Source organism: Myripristis murdjan, chromosome 16 (assembly GCF_902150065.1).
Source record: "Myripristis murdjan chromosome 16, fMyrMur1.1, whole genome shotgun sequence".
Classification (NCBI taxonomy): domain Eukaryota; kingdom Metazoa; phylum Chordata; class Actinopteri; order Holocentriformes; family Holocentridae; genus Myripristis; species Myripristis murdjan.
The window spans coordinates 19,270,918-19,288,660 of record NC_043995.1 but is presented as its reverse complement, the minus strand read 5'-3'; the positions used below and the strand labels follow the sequence as shown (position 1 = coordinate 19,288,660).

The following is a 17,743-nucleotide window of genomic DNA, read 5'->3' as shown; positions in this document are numbered from 1 at the left end:
CACAACCTGATCAAATAAATGGATCAATCTGCAATTTTTACGGCATCTGTCATTGATATCTTAGTGTTGCTTTGAGGCCAGAGTTGCACACACTGTAAATATAATGTGGAGAAAATGGGGGCAATGTGAGAGAAGAGGCAGCAAACTCCAGCTTAATTGAATTATCCCGTTAAGACTGTTATAGTGATGATCTCTATTTATATAGCCTGCTCTAAGAGGACAATGGGGGGAGAGGGGGAGGTGCTTTCCCCTCTCCTCTCTGGGCCCAGCCAAAGAGGCTTTTTGGCTGCTGCTGGAACCTTTTATGCTGAAATACTTTCAAATCAATAAGACATAGATCCATTGACCTACTGGCTGCATCCAATTGGCTCCATAGTGCCCACAGAAGTGAGATATTAATATTGATCCTCCGCCCAGCTGCAATATCACGGCAGTCCAAAAACAAGCTATTCCACAGTGGACTAACTGGGGGCGGAAGCTTTATTATTGCCAAGTGCAACAAACTCCCGAATCAAGAACATGGCTGCCAGCATGGCAAGTCGACTTTCGGTTGATTAAAATGACAAAGGACAGAAGCCAACAAAAAAAAGTCACCAATGTCACGAATATATTTAAACTTTCAATAAAGTCAAAAACTTTTTATGTTTGTATGCAGCAGCTTCAGTTCTGAACTCAATTTGATTGTTATTAGCAATAATAATTATAATTATGATATTAATAATGTAAGAGATTACATTAAAGTGACACATATCAACAAAAAACGTAAAACACAAATAAAAATCGAGGCTATGAGGTGGTTTTACGAAGTGATTTAAAACATGGCACTGAATTAGCTGAGTTTATTGAATGAATTGTACTTAAAATATTTTGAGAGAGTTATCTTCATTATTATTATACTCCATGAGAGTGGACCTTTAGTCTTGAGTCTAGACTGCAGGACAGGCAGCAGGCCCTCCGGCTGCGCTCCGGCTCACAGGGAACTAAAAGGTCTGCAGTTCAGGTGCTGCACCTCGCTGTGCCTGCCACAAGTGGGGATATATGGCCTATTTGTTAGGCAGCAGACACACGCACAAACACACGCACACGCACACATGCACACACACAGACACACACATATTCATCAAGCCTAGGCAGCTTAGCTTTTGGATGAAAGATGACATGCCTTTCTGACTATAATGGTGCATATTTCAGAGACTGCAATAAAATACATCATTTGAATTGGATAATGCCTCTCATAACAGCATTATTTGAGTCTAACTGCAAAATATACTGCCCATAAAACCAGAGGCTATGTTATCACCAGGGTAGACAGAAATGAGAGTGAAATATGGGGAGAAATGTATCTGTGTAGAAGTGGTGGGAGTCGCCGATCTGACAGTGACAGAAAACGGCTCGAGGATAATTTAAAATTATGCCTCACTTTGCAGGAGACCTTATCAGCGTGAGAAGAGATTTGACATGATACAAAATAATATTTGAAAGTTTCATCCCAGAATGTGACGTACCACTTCAAAATGACATTTTTTTCCTCCTGTACAAATTAGTGTCACTTTATCAGCTGATAACAAGAGCTTGACTTTAATATTTTTATTGTATTCTCCCTGGCCACAAAAATTGGATTAACATAAATATTCACTTCCATATATGACAGTATCTGAAGGAGGCATACATCATCTTGACTGCCCTTCTACGTATGGCTGTACTGGAGAAAATAAGCACTCCATTTCTTCAGTGTAAGTCAACCATTTTCTTTTTATGTTAATATTCTTAGACAAAGTCAAAATTAAGACTCTTAACTTCGCAAATATTTCTTATCTGGCTCCTCCTCTCCACTGCCCAAGTTTCTATTAAACCTCTGTGCTCTCCCTCTGCCTCCCTCTAATCTCCTGGGCCACACACTGCTGTGTGCCGTTGCTGCTGCACATTCATTCACACAAACGCACACACACACACACACACACACACACACACACACACACACACACACATACGCAGACGCACAGAACCGTAGTCTCACACGAATCACACCCAAGGAGTTTTACACACATAAACACACACACATGCTCTCACGTACAAATGCAGGTCTGTGTTGTATGTCTGCTGTGCATTTCTAATCACAGATGCAGTCTTAGCTGCTGAGCTGATCCTGTTGCTAATGCGCATACTGAGAGTCATGCCATGAACAAAGAGGTAGAGATGAGACAGAAAAAGAAAAAGAAACGGAAAAGGAAGAGAAGAGGAAGAGGGAAAGAGAGAGAGACAAAGGGAAAGAGTGTGGAGATGCTGCAGGTCGAGACACTGCAGTGATCAGTGGGCTGGAACGGTGTCAGCAGAAAAGTGATGACAGGCTAAACTAACCAGGCAGAACTTTCTAGACTGTAGCGCTGCCAAGGAAATGATTAGTTCATATTGTCTAAGTACACGCTAAGAGTGCTGGATCAAGATCATGATCCATGCATACACACACACACACTGTACAATCACACATAGACGCAGAAGTCGCCGTGCATGCCCTCTTCTCTGAGACGCAGATAAAGAAGGTCTTCGACTTAAAGTATTCAAAGTATACATTTTGGCCTTGACGAAGCTGGTGCACACCAAGCTCCATATCTGATAATCTCAGCATCAGGTCACCTCAGCACCACAGACCTGTTTATTATGCATGGCCTGCTGGGGAAATGACAAGAGACATCCTCCTCACACAGCAGGATGGCTAGACCCTCACGGCAATGTCTAAGACAGGTGGTGAAATGTCCTTGAGTGTCCTTGCACAGCCACTGAATGTGTGACTCCATTGGTGCATGTGTGTGTATGTGTGTGTGTGTGTGTGTGTGTGTGTCCGTGTGCGTGAACGTCTTATGTAAGGAAATGTTGTTGTGTGTACTGAGGTGTAAACTTACTAAATGTGAAAAAGTTCACTCCACTTTTCTCCTTCACATTCTGTGACCTCTGCTCTTGTTCTGACCTTGTGATTGGTTTTAGTGTGTGTGTTGTGTGTGAGAGAGAGAGCACAAAAGACATGCATGAACCTTTAAACACACTCGACCCATGCTCTTCTTGCGTGTGAAGGTGATATTAATGTTACATGCACGAGTGCTGCTCTGTGTGAATGTGTCGGTCTGAACAACTGAGAATATCCCAGGCTTTCAGTTTCACACATTTTGTTTTCTCTGTTTTGCTTGCCCCCTTATTGTGAATTTCCAAAATGTGAAATATTACATGGAAGCCAATGCCTCAGGTTTGTGTGAGCATGCGCACATTGTGTAGATTTATTTACACATGTGCATGTGTTTGTGTGTTTATGTGAGCGTGTGCTGTTCTTTTAGTCTCAGAGGATAATGGTAATCATATTTTCTCCCTTAAGGGAAGATGACTCATTAGTACTCCAGTGCTTATGAAGCTCCTTAAAGTGATACTTCACGTCGGAGGCATTTTCTCCTTTAGTGCACATACCTCTGTTTGAACTCATGAATGATCAGCCACCAAAACCAATAGCCAGGGGGCCCAGAATGTGCACAAGTTTAATTTCATTAAACAACTCCTACTGCTAACACATTAACAAACAAGGAACATCAGACACAGGTCATATTATTTAATTCTTTGTCCCCAGTCTAGCTTGTAAAGAAGTTTCTGTTACCAAATTGGAACATTCTTTTAAGCCCCCTATTAAATCATAATGTGCATTTGCCTGAATGCATGTGTGTGTGTGTGTGTGTGTGTGTGTGTCCATGTTTGTGCAGGTTCCTCTGACCCTATCTGATATTGCGATCAGTTCTGGTGCTTGAAAAGATAAATGTCAGGTTAATGCCTGTCAGGCAATTTCATTTTGTACTCTGTGCCTGTGTGATTACTTCTGGAGCTATTGTGATGAATTGCATGGTGCAAAGTTCTCTCTCTCTCGCTTTCTCTCGCTCTTTCTGTGTGTGTGTGTGTGTGTGTGTGCGTGTGTGTGCGTGCAAGTGAGTATGTGTGATAGTGAAAAAGATGAGAGCACAATGTTGCCACAGGTGATGATAGATGGTTAGTCAATGCAAGCCAAATGGCCAAGCATGTGTATATGTGTGTGTAGAGCTGTGCTGGATGTGTGGCTGTTTGTACTGCAGACAAGGACAGATAGTTAGTTGCCTCAAAGCACTGGGCTGGCCTCTCAAGAGCCCCCGGCCACTTCAGTTGATTAGCTAAAAAATATTAAGACAGCCTTAATTCAGCCAATCAGTTGATGTGTATATCACCCACTAAGGGCCGACCTGTTCAGGGCAGAAATCAACATCCAGTGAGAGCCAGCGTAATGAAATAAAATAAGTCTAAACACTCTAATAGCTTTAAACTTTACCTTGTGTCACATACACACCTCATTTGCTCCAAATGACAAACCTCATTTGCTTCAAATGCCCTGCAACAACACTATCGCAAACACAGAGCTCATCTACTCACCCCTCTAAAGCGAATGTCTTCAGGGGTTGCACATGGAGACAACAGTGCATTTATCTGTCTAAGCTGTTATAAAGAACGAGAAGGCTTTTCCTGTACTCTTGAATGACGCATCATTTGTCCTTTAATGACAGGATGTAGAAGCTGTTTTAGCCCAGCCTGCCTCTCATTAACCTGCCCACTCGATCCAAGACCTCAGTGTTAATAAGTGTGCGTGTACACGCGCATGAGTGTGCATGTGTGTGTAGGTGGGTGAGCAAATGTGTGTATTGATGTGTGTATTGGTCTGCACTAATGCCCTTATAGGCCCCCTTTCAGCCAATAATTTAATAGTCTTTCTTTCTTTTTCCATTATATTTAAAAAGAGAACAGGCTTACTGCATATAGAGCCTATGCCCCATCACTTCTTGTAGTATAATTGGTATAACACTAGATTGTAAAAATGTAAATACAGTATATAGACATTAACTCCTACTACTGCTTTCTATATTGTTCTGGCTCATTTGCTCAGGCATATCGAGTCCAGCGACAAGAATATCACCTTTACATGCTTGTAAAATGCTGGAAGCATCTACACACATTAAAATATGTGCTGCATTTTATTTTATTTCATTTAAAGTTAAAATGTTATTTAGACTGAGAAAACACAAACTATAGCTATCCCATGGGAAACTGTGCACATGGGCTTTCACGGTGAAACTTAAACTCCCTATAGGAATAGCCTTCTATCATTACATTATAGTGATACATATTGAACGTATAAAAAATACCATGAAATACAGAGAGGTTTCTATAAACGCACTATTGGATACCACAGACACTCTATGATAAGTCACTACAAGACGATTAGTGTTTTTTAATGTAACTGATGTGAGCTATTTCACATTTGCTGTAGCATTTCTATATGAAGCGCTGTGCGCATAACGTAATATAGTATGGAGTGGGCAGCATTTCTCCTCTACATCACCATTCCGTCGCGCTCACTGCTGTTGTGAGAAAGATGGTGACACAGCAATGAAAGAGTCGTTATCTCCAGTCACCTCTGCCTCTCCTCGGCATATACGCCAAATATCCTTTTGTGCATTTATAGGCAGTTTGTGTAGGCCTACTTGAAAAAGAACTATTTAGATTCTGTGAATACACAGACGCACCGTCGGCTTTTGTGTACGTGCGAGGCAAATACACAAAAGCGCATCGCTGGAGCCATTATAGACAGACAAGTTACTCACCTCCCGCAATGGCGAGAAGAGCGAGCAGCAGCAGCGGCGGCCGGCCGCCCATCATCATCCGTGCGTCCAAGTGCGCGCTGAGCCCGAAAGGTGTTCACAGGGATGGAGAGGACACCCCTTGGCCGCCCGCAGTGACTCCCCCGTACTTACAATCCTGTTATCAAACCTTTCTTCACTCTTTACCTGACATGGTGACGTCAGGGCTTTCCGTTGGGCCACACATTTCTTCCAGCAAGGGAAAGTATAAATATCTTGGCGGACCCAGGTAAGCTCTGCTGGGCTGCGCGGTGCTCGCTGTCCGTGCTGCTGAGCGATGCGACTAGCTGGAGAGGCGGGTGCGGGGGCGGGGCGCGCGGGAGAGAGAGTTTGGGGAGGGAGGGGGGCATACCTTGGAGGCTCCACACAGCCCACCAAGCGGTGCCATCGTCTTCCCCACACACATCACCACACCCCCAACTCACAATCGGCACAATATTAATTATTCCTGCAGGCACAGCAGCTGTTATTATGGTGCTCAGTTGTTACCTTATCGCACTTCATGGCAGTTTTCATCCCATGCCATTAAAGTACTCGTCCTATAATATTCCTACAGGGCATCATAGCTGCGCTGTGACATTTTTATAGTATTCATCTCAGCCTTCTCAAATGTGTTACAGTATTAGGCTACAAGTTCCTTTTCATCAGGGCAGCTTTAAACAAATGAGCATTACAAATCGCTTTACAGGTCTATCTACTTATCTATACTTCTAGGTTAAGGTGTTTTCAATAGCATGCATAATGATATCGTATAAAGCAGAAGATTGCAAAGTTATGAAATATTTTGAATACCATTTTTATAAATAATGTGTTCAACCATGCTGCATCCGCTGCAGGTAATAGGTGGATCGTATGAGTCTGCGTTTGTTGAGGTGTGGGGTTATGGTTTTCTCTGGTTTCCCATGTGTCTGTGACCTATCTGACGCATCTCACATCTGTGTCCATCAAAATAACCTCCTACCCCCAGTTTTTTTCGGGAGCTGTCTGAGCCTAAGAAGCAATGTAGTCATTATTCTGTGAATAATCTTCACCCTCTAAATGCTGGAGGGTTATTTTCTTGTCCTCTCCCGTCCTCTGTTCTTCTTTCTATTTTTCCCTCTCTGTCACTTTCCTATCCTTTTTGTCCATTTCTGTTTCTTCTCCTCTAGGCCAATGAAGTGACCTCCAGTCCCCCTCCACAAAGTCAAAGATGCAGGATTAGGAGAGAAAAATAGGGAGGGAGAGGAAAAAAAGGCAGGTGGGGGCAAGTTATAAAGAAAGTGTAGCCAGGTAGAAACAAATTAAGAGTGAAATATGTGGAACTCTGGTGTTAAAAGGCTGGCCTGGATAATGTGCAGGAACGTGCTTACTTGGCAGTTCATGCTGCTGGTATGAGAGGCAGGCGCCTGTTGATCAGGGAATTATGACAATGAATTAGAGGCAAATGAGCTCTGGATGATGAGGGGAGGAGGGAATGCAGCAAATAAGGAGGGGTGTAGGCCACAAAAAGCAGAAGGGAGGGAGGAGAGGAGAGAGGAGGAGAGGAGTCACAGAGGAGCGTGGGAGGGAGGGATGGAGAAGAGTAAACAAAGTAAACAGGAGTGCAGGATGGAGGGAGGAGGCGGTTGCCGTGGTGACTAAGAGAAACCAGAAAGCTCCAGGAGGAAACAACCTGTTTCTCCTTCATTTTCTCTATTTTCATCGCTGACACACACAATGAAGAACACACATGCGCAGCGGGGACACAACATACACACACACATAAATACCCACAAGTGCATGTAGGCACGGACACATGCAAACACACACACACACACATGCACATATGCACGCAAACTCTCTCACAGTAATGTCTTCCTCTCACATGCTATCTTTATACATTCTCCCTCTTCCTCTCTCCCTCTCTCTGTACAGTCCTCGCCTTTCTCTCTCTTCCTCTCTTCTGCAGTGAATGAGCTGACCTGACAGTGCTCCTCCTCTGCACTGAGTGCTGTGAGTCTGTCTCTGAATTATTTAAAAGCTGGGACCCCCACAAGTGCTTGTCTTCCCCTAACACCCCCTCACGCTCTCTCTCTCTTTCTCTCTCCCTCTCTCTCTCTCTCTCTCTCTCTCTCTCTCTCTCTCTCTTTCTCTCTCTCTCTCTCCCTGTCTTTCCCCTCTTTTCTCTGTCCCTTCTTCTTGTTGTCATTCTGTCTCATCTCCTGGCTGCCATTGCTTTTTCTCATTCTGACATAACTGGACAACACTTTGATTAACATATGTATCAGTCTGACCAATGAATATTTTACTGATTATTATAGTGTGTGTGCAAAGGGAATAACAAGGTACAAGATTGTGTCAACAAAGGAGATGATACAAATGATGAAGCAGCACTGGGATAACAGTGCATAACACTACAAAGAAAATACAGGCAGGCATGTGAGATTGACAGCAGACACTGAATGCAGCACTTTTTCCCCAAAAAAACAGATTGAGTCGAGTGCCTGACACGCCAGCCTCTAGTTCATTTTGACCTAGTTTGTGATTTAATTAAGAGAACATAGAGAAACAAACAAAATGGAACATACAGATGGAAAGGGGCTAATGGGTTGTGGTGTCTGTTGTTGTGTAACACTGCCATTCTTGACAAGTTGCATAGCAGGGTGACGTAATGATTACAGAAGTCTGGGGTCCAAGCTTTTGGGACTGTCAGCATCTGCCCTGCTGAAGTGTCCTTGAGCAAGACGCTGAGTTGCTACCCGTGACCCTGCACTTCGACCTCCCTGAGCATGGGTCAAACAAGCAGAAACAAATTTCTCCCTCGGGGGATCAGCAGAGTGTTTGTGCTTTTTTGGACTGACAGTGGGAGGAGGAAATTACTTCATTTTTGGCGCTGACGTTTTGGCTTCTCCATTCACAAACCAAGCAAGCCATGCTGTGGAGCAGCTACACTGCTACTATATCCACGGTTATTCATAGCCCTTTTTGTATTGCAGCCTGTCTCTCTTCCCTCCTCTCTCTCTCTCTCACTCTCTCTCTCTGTCTCTCCTCCCTCTCCTCATTCCCCATAGAGATGGCCCTACCTCACTCTAACTAATCACCATGGCAACCTGGTAATCCCTGAACAGAAAAATTCTGACACTCTCACAAACACACACATGTGCATATGCACACACACACACACATGCACATACACACACATACAAGCAGACACACATGCTCACGCTCACACATACAGATGCATACATGTATACACACACACAGTGGCATGCATACACATGCTCATATGCACACATGGGTGCACACACAGGCACATTCGTGCTTGCACACACAAAAACACAAAGAGATACTCAGGCAAACTAATGCACTGGTGTTTACTGGTAAGACATATCTTGCTGCAAACACACGCACAGCTATGCAACAAACAGCTATGATCACACAGCTGCACATGGTGAAGATAAAGCTTCACTACATTCAGTCAGCAGCTTTACATATGAGATATTAAATATAGGCTACTATGATTTAGAAAAACATTTCTCTGAATAAATAGTGTTTATGTATGTATTTGTATTCATGATTTGTGTGTGTGTGTGTGTGTGTGTATGTGCATTTATTTCTTGAATATAAAGTGTGAGTGTGCATGCATGTGTGAGCTCGTGTGTGTGTGTTTGTAACGGTAATTGATTTCACACTCACTCAGGTCATTGGCTTTACAGCTAAGAGAGAACAGCACACAGGCACACTCTAGTTAGCTTCTCATCTCTATTGCAGTGGCTCTGTGAGCACATGTGGACCGCCACTTTGTATTTCACTCTCTGTCTCTCAGCATGCCTATTATTAATGTGCTTTGTGCATTAATATGAACTCATTCAATGTTAAAATATATTTTACTTTATTTTCTGAATAAAAGACTTACAACATTAATACACAGTCTCCGCTGTTGTTTTGTTGTTGCAAAAACATCAGACAATATCCAGCACTCAGTCCATACATACATTATACATGTGTATCAACGTTCTTATTAGGGAACAGCAGGTCAGTCATTCACAATAAGTAAGATAGATTTTTATTCAGAGCGGCCTCTTATTTAGATTATTCAGTGAAATGGCATGTGAATGGGCATGCCACTCACCATTCACACACACACATACACACACAATTTGGTTTGCTAGCTGCATATTCTAATGTTAAAAGACCCCTCCCTCTACACTAATTCTAATCAACTCATCGATAAACGTATTTCTGTTGACAGACGAGAGGTTGGCAAATGAGCCTGATTTTCAGGATACATCAATAAATTGATTGACGTGTCTGATGAATGAATGAACCCCAATCAGGTGTATTGAACATATAGATCACGTCTAACTAGCAGGCATGGCGTTAATTGATGAGGTCAACACCCCTTATGTAAGGCAGCTCACTGGGAGATTTAAGGCTTCTCTACCTACTTTGAATATCAACAGCTCTGGTACATCTAAATTGGTCGAAGCAAGTACAGTGGTTCTTGTGCATTGTTTCAGGTTTTACAGTGTACTAAATCAGCTCAGTTTGTACAGTATGTTCAGAGTGTGTTTTGCTAGCTTCATGGGAGTGGCTGAGAGTAAAACAATGAGACAAATACACTAGGCTGTGAAATGAGGGATTGTTTTCCTCTGAACTATAAATACATTCAGCGCGGTTTCTGTGCGTGCTTGTGTGTGTATTGTTGCTGATAAGAAAACAAGCAGCACTGTAAGAATGTGAATTCCTGGTTATTGTAATGTGAGGTTTTGACCACAAGGCTGTGCATGGAGGAGATAATCTCGAGTTTGTGCATATATGTGTTATATGGGCATGTGGGTGTCTCTGTCTCTATTTTTTTTCCCCCCAATGTGCCCATGTGTCAGTGTGTGTGTTTTGTCCTTTGGCGTGTGGCATGTTCAGTGCGGCCTGGGTACAGGATGCTGCAGGGTCATATGCTCTGCTCCAGTGAAAGGCAGTCTGTGTGTGCAGTAGTGGTGGACCACCTCAGGGATGCTGGAGAAGACACAGCTACTCTGGTCCAACGTATACCCCAACCCCTTACTGCTCTTAGTCTGAGCCACAATGATGTGCACACAACTCTGACTGGTCCTGCAAGAAAGACAGAGAAAGACACACAAACAAAAACATGTCAGAGCTGTCTATAGAGATGAGACCACACAAATGCACACATACACATCTAACAACTGTGATAGGCTGAAAGGGGGGGGGGATACAGGTGTCTGTAATTACAGGCTTCACTCATTTACTTCTCGTTCTCCAAAACAGACTGCACGTTCTCAGAGTTCAGTGAATATTTAAATGGGGTTAATTTTGTAGACTCACAAATGAATGAGCAGTGTACAACAAATGCACACCCAGGTGCCTGCATACACATACAGGCACATCATGTACACACACACACACACACACACACAGACTAAATGGCACAGGATTTCAGCCTTTAGAACTACTAGCATGCTAACCCAGAGCATCTACACTACAGCTGACACATTAATGCATGTAAGCCTTCGAGGATGTCACCACATTGATATTTATCCACTTAGCAATGTGTGTATGTGTAACCACCTGCCTTAAAAACTGTCAAAAACCCAGGGTCAATTAGTGCTGAAGGCAGACGCTGCCATTTGAGCACCCTCATATTTAATTTTGAAAATATAACACAAGGTAAGGGTGTTTAAACAAGCCTGTCTAATGCCAAGTGTAGCAAAAACAACAGAAGAGTGCCAAGTGCTATAATAAAAAGAAAAAAATAACACATTTCATGTTTAAGTGAAATGCCCCTGTTACCCTGAGCACTGACTGGGAAAAAAACATGGAAACAGTGATCCACAACAGTGCAACAATGGGTAAAAATACATAAATATATGTGTATATACACATGTATTACATTATACTTTATATTGCTCTTTTGCATCCAACGTACACACACTCATAATTCACACATGCACTCACTTTAGAGCGATGGAGTATTTGCTGGTCCCTGATTCGCTGTCTCTCACCAGGAAGCTGGCTTCCCTGCAGCGCTGCAGCTGAGCCTCAGCCTGCTGGCGGCTCACACTGCCATGGTACCAGCTTGAAGAGGCAAGGGGGAGTGGTGAGATGCAGGAAACGACAGCAGATCACTGACATATAGCACAATGACATATGGAGATATATCAGATGTCAGGTTAACGATGGGTGATGAGAGAAGGTGAGAGAAAGAGAGAGAGAGGGGCAGAGAAGGATTTACATGCACATAAATCGGGTAGGGAGAGAGAGACGTTTGTGGGACAGATGTAGTATCAATTCCAAATGTTAAGTGAAGAGTAAGATAAGAGGAGAGAGAGGGAGCGATAAACAGGGTAGGTGGAGAAGATGGAGGCTGCTATGAAGAAGATAGAGGGAGGATCACTAGAGTACAAGGTGGTGCTGACAGTGGCTACAGGCTGGAGCCATATATAAACAGGCTGTATGTGGCCTGGCAGCCAGGAGGCAATATACACTGACATTCAGCCACAACACAAGAAACAAATGCTAACGTGCTCTGCGCATGTCCTACACATGTTCCATCTGAAAACAGAGATTGTGCTGTGGGAATGAGATGAGGAAAGGAGAGGTAAGGTTAGACTGCCTCCGTCTTGTCTGTTCAGTCAAGCCTCACCTCAGGGGTGCACCCTTCGTCCAGCATTAACTTATAGCACCTTACCCATGTGAATGTGCACTTGACGGGTTAGACTCACCTGTGCTCTGAGAAATATCTACTGAATTCGTTTGGAATTTTACCCATTGTTTGGTATTTTCACATCAATAAATCATCAGCATGTTGAATCTGAGTCACTAGTATACTTAGTATACAAATATGTTATTAATATATATCAGTAATTATTATTAAAAGATCATTGCTAAGACTTATAGCAGCCTCTACTGGCCTCCACACTGTATTTTACATTCTGCGTCACCAGGTTGGATTTTGCAGGAAACCTTCTAAATTGTTTAACAGCACAAAGGGACATTGCTTTACAACACAAAAGAGGAAGAGGGACACAGTGCAAGCTGAAGCTTTCAGAATCTGTTGCAGTAGCATTTAGTGAAGCAAGTAAATGGAAATGGAAAAGTAACTTTATCACTTATTGGCTTTTACTGTTATTCTTGCACTTTGAAAAGTGCAATCAAAGCCTTGGGGAGAAGATAACAGCATCCTTTTTGCAACAGGAAGCAGCAGAGTTTGCAGGAAAGGCCTTAATTTTGATAAACACCAACACTAACAATATAACTGGCATGATGTTTGTATAATTAACTAATAAATATACCAAAGTGTAACAATTAACTTGACAATGACACATGTTTCACAAAGCATCTGTATAGTGTTATTCTTCCTCTCTTTGGATACATAATGTCAACACTGTGATTACAATGCCTTCACTTTGTTCTCTCCATCCTTACCTCTGCTTCTCCAGGGGCAGGGATGGGTCCACTTTGGCTGCCTCCCCATCCAGCGGGGCAGTGGGGGAGGTAGGAGAAGGAGGGGAAAGTTTGGTGGATGTAGAAGAGGATGAGAGGGGTGAGAGTTTGAGGGTAGGGAAGGAGGGAGATGGGGGTGAGAGAGGGGAGAGTTTCAGAATTGGAGAAGAGGGAAAGGAGGGAGAAGAGGAGGATGAAGAAGTGGAGGAGACAAGTGTTTTGTGGTTCCAGTTCTTCTGTCTCAGGGTGAGCTGCTGCTGCTGCTGCTGCTGCTGCTGTTGTTGTTGTGGCTGCTGCTGCTGGCGACTGGCGGATGAGCTGTTCTCTTTACTGGAAGAACAGTCCACTGCCTCAAACTGAGCTGGAGGAAGCAGGAGAGACAATATGAACGCCGTCGTAATAATATTCTGTCACAGCATGGCAGTGCGGTGGAAGTAAACACATTTCTGGAAGCAGGATTGTTTTGTCTCCTGTGATAGTGCTGTGATATTACTGTACAAATAAAATGCATGACATCCTTCCTCCACGCCCTAGAACCCCAACCCTCAGTGTTATCTCTCTCTCTCTCATTCTCTTTTACTCTCTACCTGACAGGGCTCTGACAATGTCCTCCTTCCTCCACTCCCAGGGCAGTTCATACTCTCCAGGGGGACGGACGTCAGACTCTGGCCGGGTGACAGGGATCCACACGCCCTCGCTGTCGCCTTCCAGTCCACCCTCGTAGGGTATGTCATAGATATTTGGGGGTGTGGGCTTGCCCTCCTCTCCCTTTCCCTCTCCCTGGCCTCGGTCCAGCAGAACACACACCTTCAGGAGGTCCTTGGAGCCCCGTCGACGAACCTCTACAGCAAAATTGTCATGTAATTGGTTAGTTACTGATAGGAATGAAGATGTACGATTTTTGCTCATGTCTTCATAGACATATGCACAACTAGAACAACAACAATCTATGTTCTAGGCATCTTTGCAGTGGTTTTGTAGCTGCTCTCTAATGACAGAGTTCATGATTTTCCCCTTCTGCTGCCATTGAGCATTATGTCAGAACAACAACTACCTCTTGACGTAATGTAGCATTCATCGCTAAAAACTCATATTAGTTTGAAATGAAATTTGCATCAGCCATTAAACATAATCACATGTTGGCCTGGCACCCAACATTAGATCACTGTGTAGTGCTTTTTTAAATTGTGTGTTCTCCCGCTCTGCTGTGCTTTATAATGAGACTAGGTTTGCCTTGAAATTACTTTTCAAGTGTAAAATAAATGGAGGTCCAATAAAAAATGATTAACTTCATTAATATTCAACTAAATTAGGTTGTGATGGCACACTTTTGACTAATTGCCTACACTTTACACTAACGTCCCAGCATTCATTTGCATGTCGTTGTTGTGTGTAAAAACCTTGTTACTCCAATTTTCTTAATTTTCATGGTTTAACTTGAAAGTAAATGGTCCACTGTGGGTTGAGAGAGATCTGTGACTCTCTGGCTCCTAGAAACCTTGCGTTAACTGGAAAATTAATGGTCATCAAGCTAAGATTTTTTTTTTCTATAAATTGACATTTTGGATATACAGATTTCACCTGACAGCAGTGATATGCTTACAAAAGCATATCACAAAAGTTTTGTGACATCTGCCTGCAAAAGAATATGATGTATATGATATCCATCATCTACATATGTGTATGCATATACATTTACATGTATATCATATCAAACATCATATAGAATATGTTTGATATGATGTAGATTCCTGTGTTTTAAACAAGTATATGTCAAAGAGAAGAAGAGACACAGAGCTTGCAGTCCAAACACATACTTGTGGTGCAATAAAATTTTACTAAATAATAAAAAGCCTGTGCATTAAAACAAATGTGCACATTGTTATTCAATTCAGTGGATTTCAATATGAAGCAACAGCAATGTGTGCAGAAGCTGAGTTACATGTTTATTCAACATTAATGCAGAATTTATGTATGCTGTACATTACTTCTAACAGCTTAAAACAAACTGCGTGTGTGTGTGTGTGTGTGTAAAACATCTGTTGTTTGGCCCCGTTGTGTTGATGAAATCTGTCAATCTCATTTTATCTGCACTTTTAATCTTTCATTGTTCTTTTTTGGCCTGACAAGTCATATATTCTTTGAACACCGTGTTTGTTATGACAAGTTGCTAAAAAGTTTTCAGACTTTTACTTGTTGTATTTTTTTGCTGTCCAACAGGTAGCCTGTGTGTCTGCACTATTGTGTGACCAAACAATGGAGCTACAGGAAGAAAGGTCAACCCAGTCCCTGATTGGCTGGCTGACGAGGCCACTTCCTGACTGCTGGGAAGTGATTGGGTGAGACCAAGGGGAACTGATTTGTTCTGGGGTGGGGTGAGGGGTCTTTTGATTCTTTTTCACACATAGGGGACTTTAAATTATAATGTGTGTGAATGTGTGTGTGTGTGTGTGTGTGTGTGTGTGTGTGTGTGTGTGTGTGTTGGGGGGGGATTCTGGGACCAACTTCCTATCAAGAGAATGGGGCAAAGGAAACAGAGGCAGGAGACAGGAAGTTGGAAGAGGAAGCTGCGCCCATTGTCCCTGCACAACACTGTTCCTATGGCAACCGCCAGCAGGGAGGGAAGTCAGGGGAGAGACTCTGAGTCTGACAAGGATCTAGTTTTGCTGTTGAGCAATGTCACCAAGAGCAAATTATGATCTGAGATGATGTAGTTAGTGTAGGAAAGCCGAGTAAAAATGTGCAAAGTGCATTATTATTATGCACAATAATGGTAAATATAAACTATATTGTAGCATTCTTATCAAAACAAAGGTAAAGTGTGTTTTAACAGATAAATACATGCAGTTTTGGTGTTTGCAGTCCAGCCATGGCATATCTCAGTCAAGTTTGAACATGGAGTCAGACCTATCAAATGTCAAACACTTTGGGAGTTTTGATTTCTTACTGGAGGACCATGATAATGATTAATGGGTGGGTTAAGCATTTGGAAAAACTGGCATCTGACCTCACCTGTGATTATGACCTGGGCATCATAGGGCTCCATGTACCCGTCATTCACGCCTGCCCTCTCGGCCTCTCTCTGTTCTTTGGTTTTCTCTGCATCAAAAGGATCAGCATAGTCCTCCAGGATAATCAGCTGAGAGAGCGAGAGAACAGACCAGGTTAGAGAGCACAATGCCGCCCTGCTAACTATTCACATGCTACATTTACCTGGTGACAACAGAGCAGGGAGAAGAGAGATCTGATAGTGTGTGTGTGTGTGTGTGTGTGTGTGTGTGTGTGTGTGTGTGTGTGTGTGTGTGTGTGTGCAAATGTGTATGAGTGTCCATGACTGAGTGATAAGTAAAGAAGGGACAAGAGGAAATACTTGTGCAAAGAGGTCAGCTCATTGTGTTTGCCCGTTTGATCTGACACAATGTAGTGAAACTGCATTGTGTTCTTTTCAGAGTGAGGGAAACTGAATACGCTGCTATAAACTGGAGTGGGCAGGGACAACACAAAGGCAAGCACTGACCTCAGGCCTAGGAGCTGACTGGAGAATTAGACATCACAATAACGTTTTCTGGTTACACTGTATATGGACCTTTTGTCAACATATTGCAACCCGCCCGACTGTCTTGAATTGAATTTCAACCCAAAGTAGAAGAAATAATTAAAACACACTCAGTGACCTCAGCTGTGGCTCCATCCCTTTAAATTACTCACCGTGGCCGTTTTGATGTCGGGCTTCCCTCTCTCGTTCTCGGAGACTTTTTGCTCAGTTGTCCCGTTAAGTTTGGGCGTCTTATCTTGTTTGTCCACTTTGATCATCCTGCTGATGTATGCCTGCGCCAAACTAGAGGTCCTGATCTGACGGTTCTCATCTGGTGTCCCGTTGTCGACCTTGGAGTTCTTGCGACCTTTCCCAGGTGTGAGACTATCCCAGATTGTCCCACAGTTACCTGCGTTATTACGACCCAATTCAATAGCCGAATTTTTTCTATTCCTCCCTGCCAGTAAGCCACCCACTCCCCCGTCCTTACGCTGGTTTCCCTTCAGACTGTCACGGGAAAACGTCGGTTTGGGTCGGGTTTGTGGGCCAGATTCGGAGGCCGAGCGGACGCGTTCGGTTCCGTTCTTCAGGTTGATGGGGAAATCTCTGAACCATTTAGCCATGGCTGTCTATGTAAATTTACTTTCCAAAGATTCAAATGTTTTCCAAATAATGGTATTTTTAAGTTCTTGCATGAGCTGCTCTCCAAGAACTTTTTAATTTTCTTATAAGTCGTGCGCAAAACCAACTTTACGCACGGCGTTTTTACGCACGCCTGGCTTGACGCTATTCACCAACAGCTTTCATTAAACTGCAAAAATACGTTAGGCTAATCAATATATTTAGCACCCTGCTTTGTGAGGTGAAACAGATTTCTAGCGCCTGAAACTTCTGACGATGAGTCAACTTCTGGTGCGTCTTGGAGGTCATTGGCCAGTGGCACTTGGTTGTTTCACTCTTCACCTGCAGGAACAACTATCCCCGCAGCTTGAAAAGTAGCCTCTGCAGAGCGTAAACTCGAAAGAATTGGTAATTTTTCTTTGAACTCGGTAGAGATCCCATTCCCGGAGCGTGAGATGGTGCGTCGAGT

At 43.2% G+C, this 17,743-nt stretch overlaps 2 protein-coding genes across 3 annotated transcripts in view; both read right to left on the bottom strand.

The window, feature by feature from the left end:
• The window catches only part of chrnb2 (cholinergic receptor, nicotinic, beta 2), a 23,035-nt gene extending 17,096 nt beyond the window's left edge, over window positions 1-5,939 (bottom strand). The window contains exon 1 of the mRNA XM_030072520.1: window positions 5,661-5,939. Coding sequence (XP_029928380.1) covers window positions 5,661-5,718 — 58 coding nt within the window. The 5' untranslated portion in view covers window positions 5,719-5,939. The remainder of the gene's footprint in view (window positions 1-5,660) is intronic.
• she (Src homology 2 domain containing E) overlaps window positions 1-17,743 on the bottom strand; it is a 17,941-nt gene extending 198 nt beyond the window's left edge. Inside the window, exons 1-6 of one of the 2 annotated variants that reach the window (XR_003929570.1) lie at window positions 16,827-17,743; window positions 16,131-16,257; window positions 13,706-13,960; window positions 13,101-13,479; window positions 11,631-11,750; window positions 9,806-10,766 (exon numbers count right to left, since the gene is read on the bottom strand). Coding sequence is in view for 1 of the 2 variants with exons in the window: in XM_030072521.1 (XP_029928381.1) it covers window positions 10,574-10,766; window positions 11,631-11,750; window positions 13,101-13,479; window positions 13,706-13,960; window positions 16,131-16,257; window positions 16,827-17,276 (1,524 nt within the window). In the remaining variant the exon portion in view is untranslated. Of the gene's footprint in view, window positions 1-9,594; window positions 10,767-11,630; window positions 11,751-13,100; window positions 13,480-13,705; window positions 13,961-16,130; window positions 16,258-16,826 lie in introns of those variants that run through there. The other variant, XM_030072521.1, reaches the window with a different exon arrangement.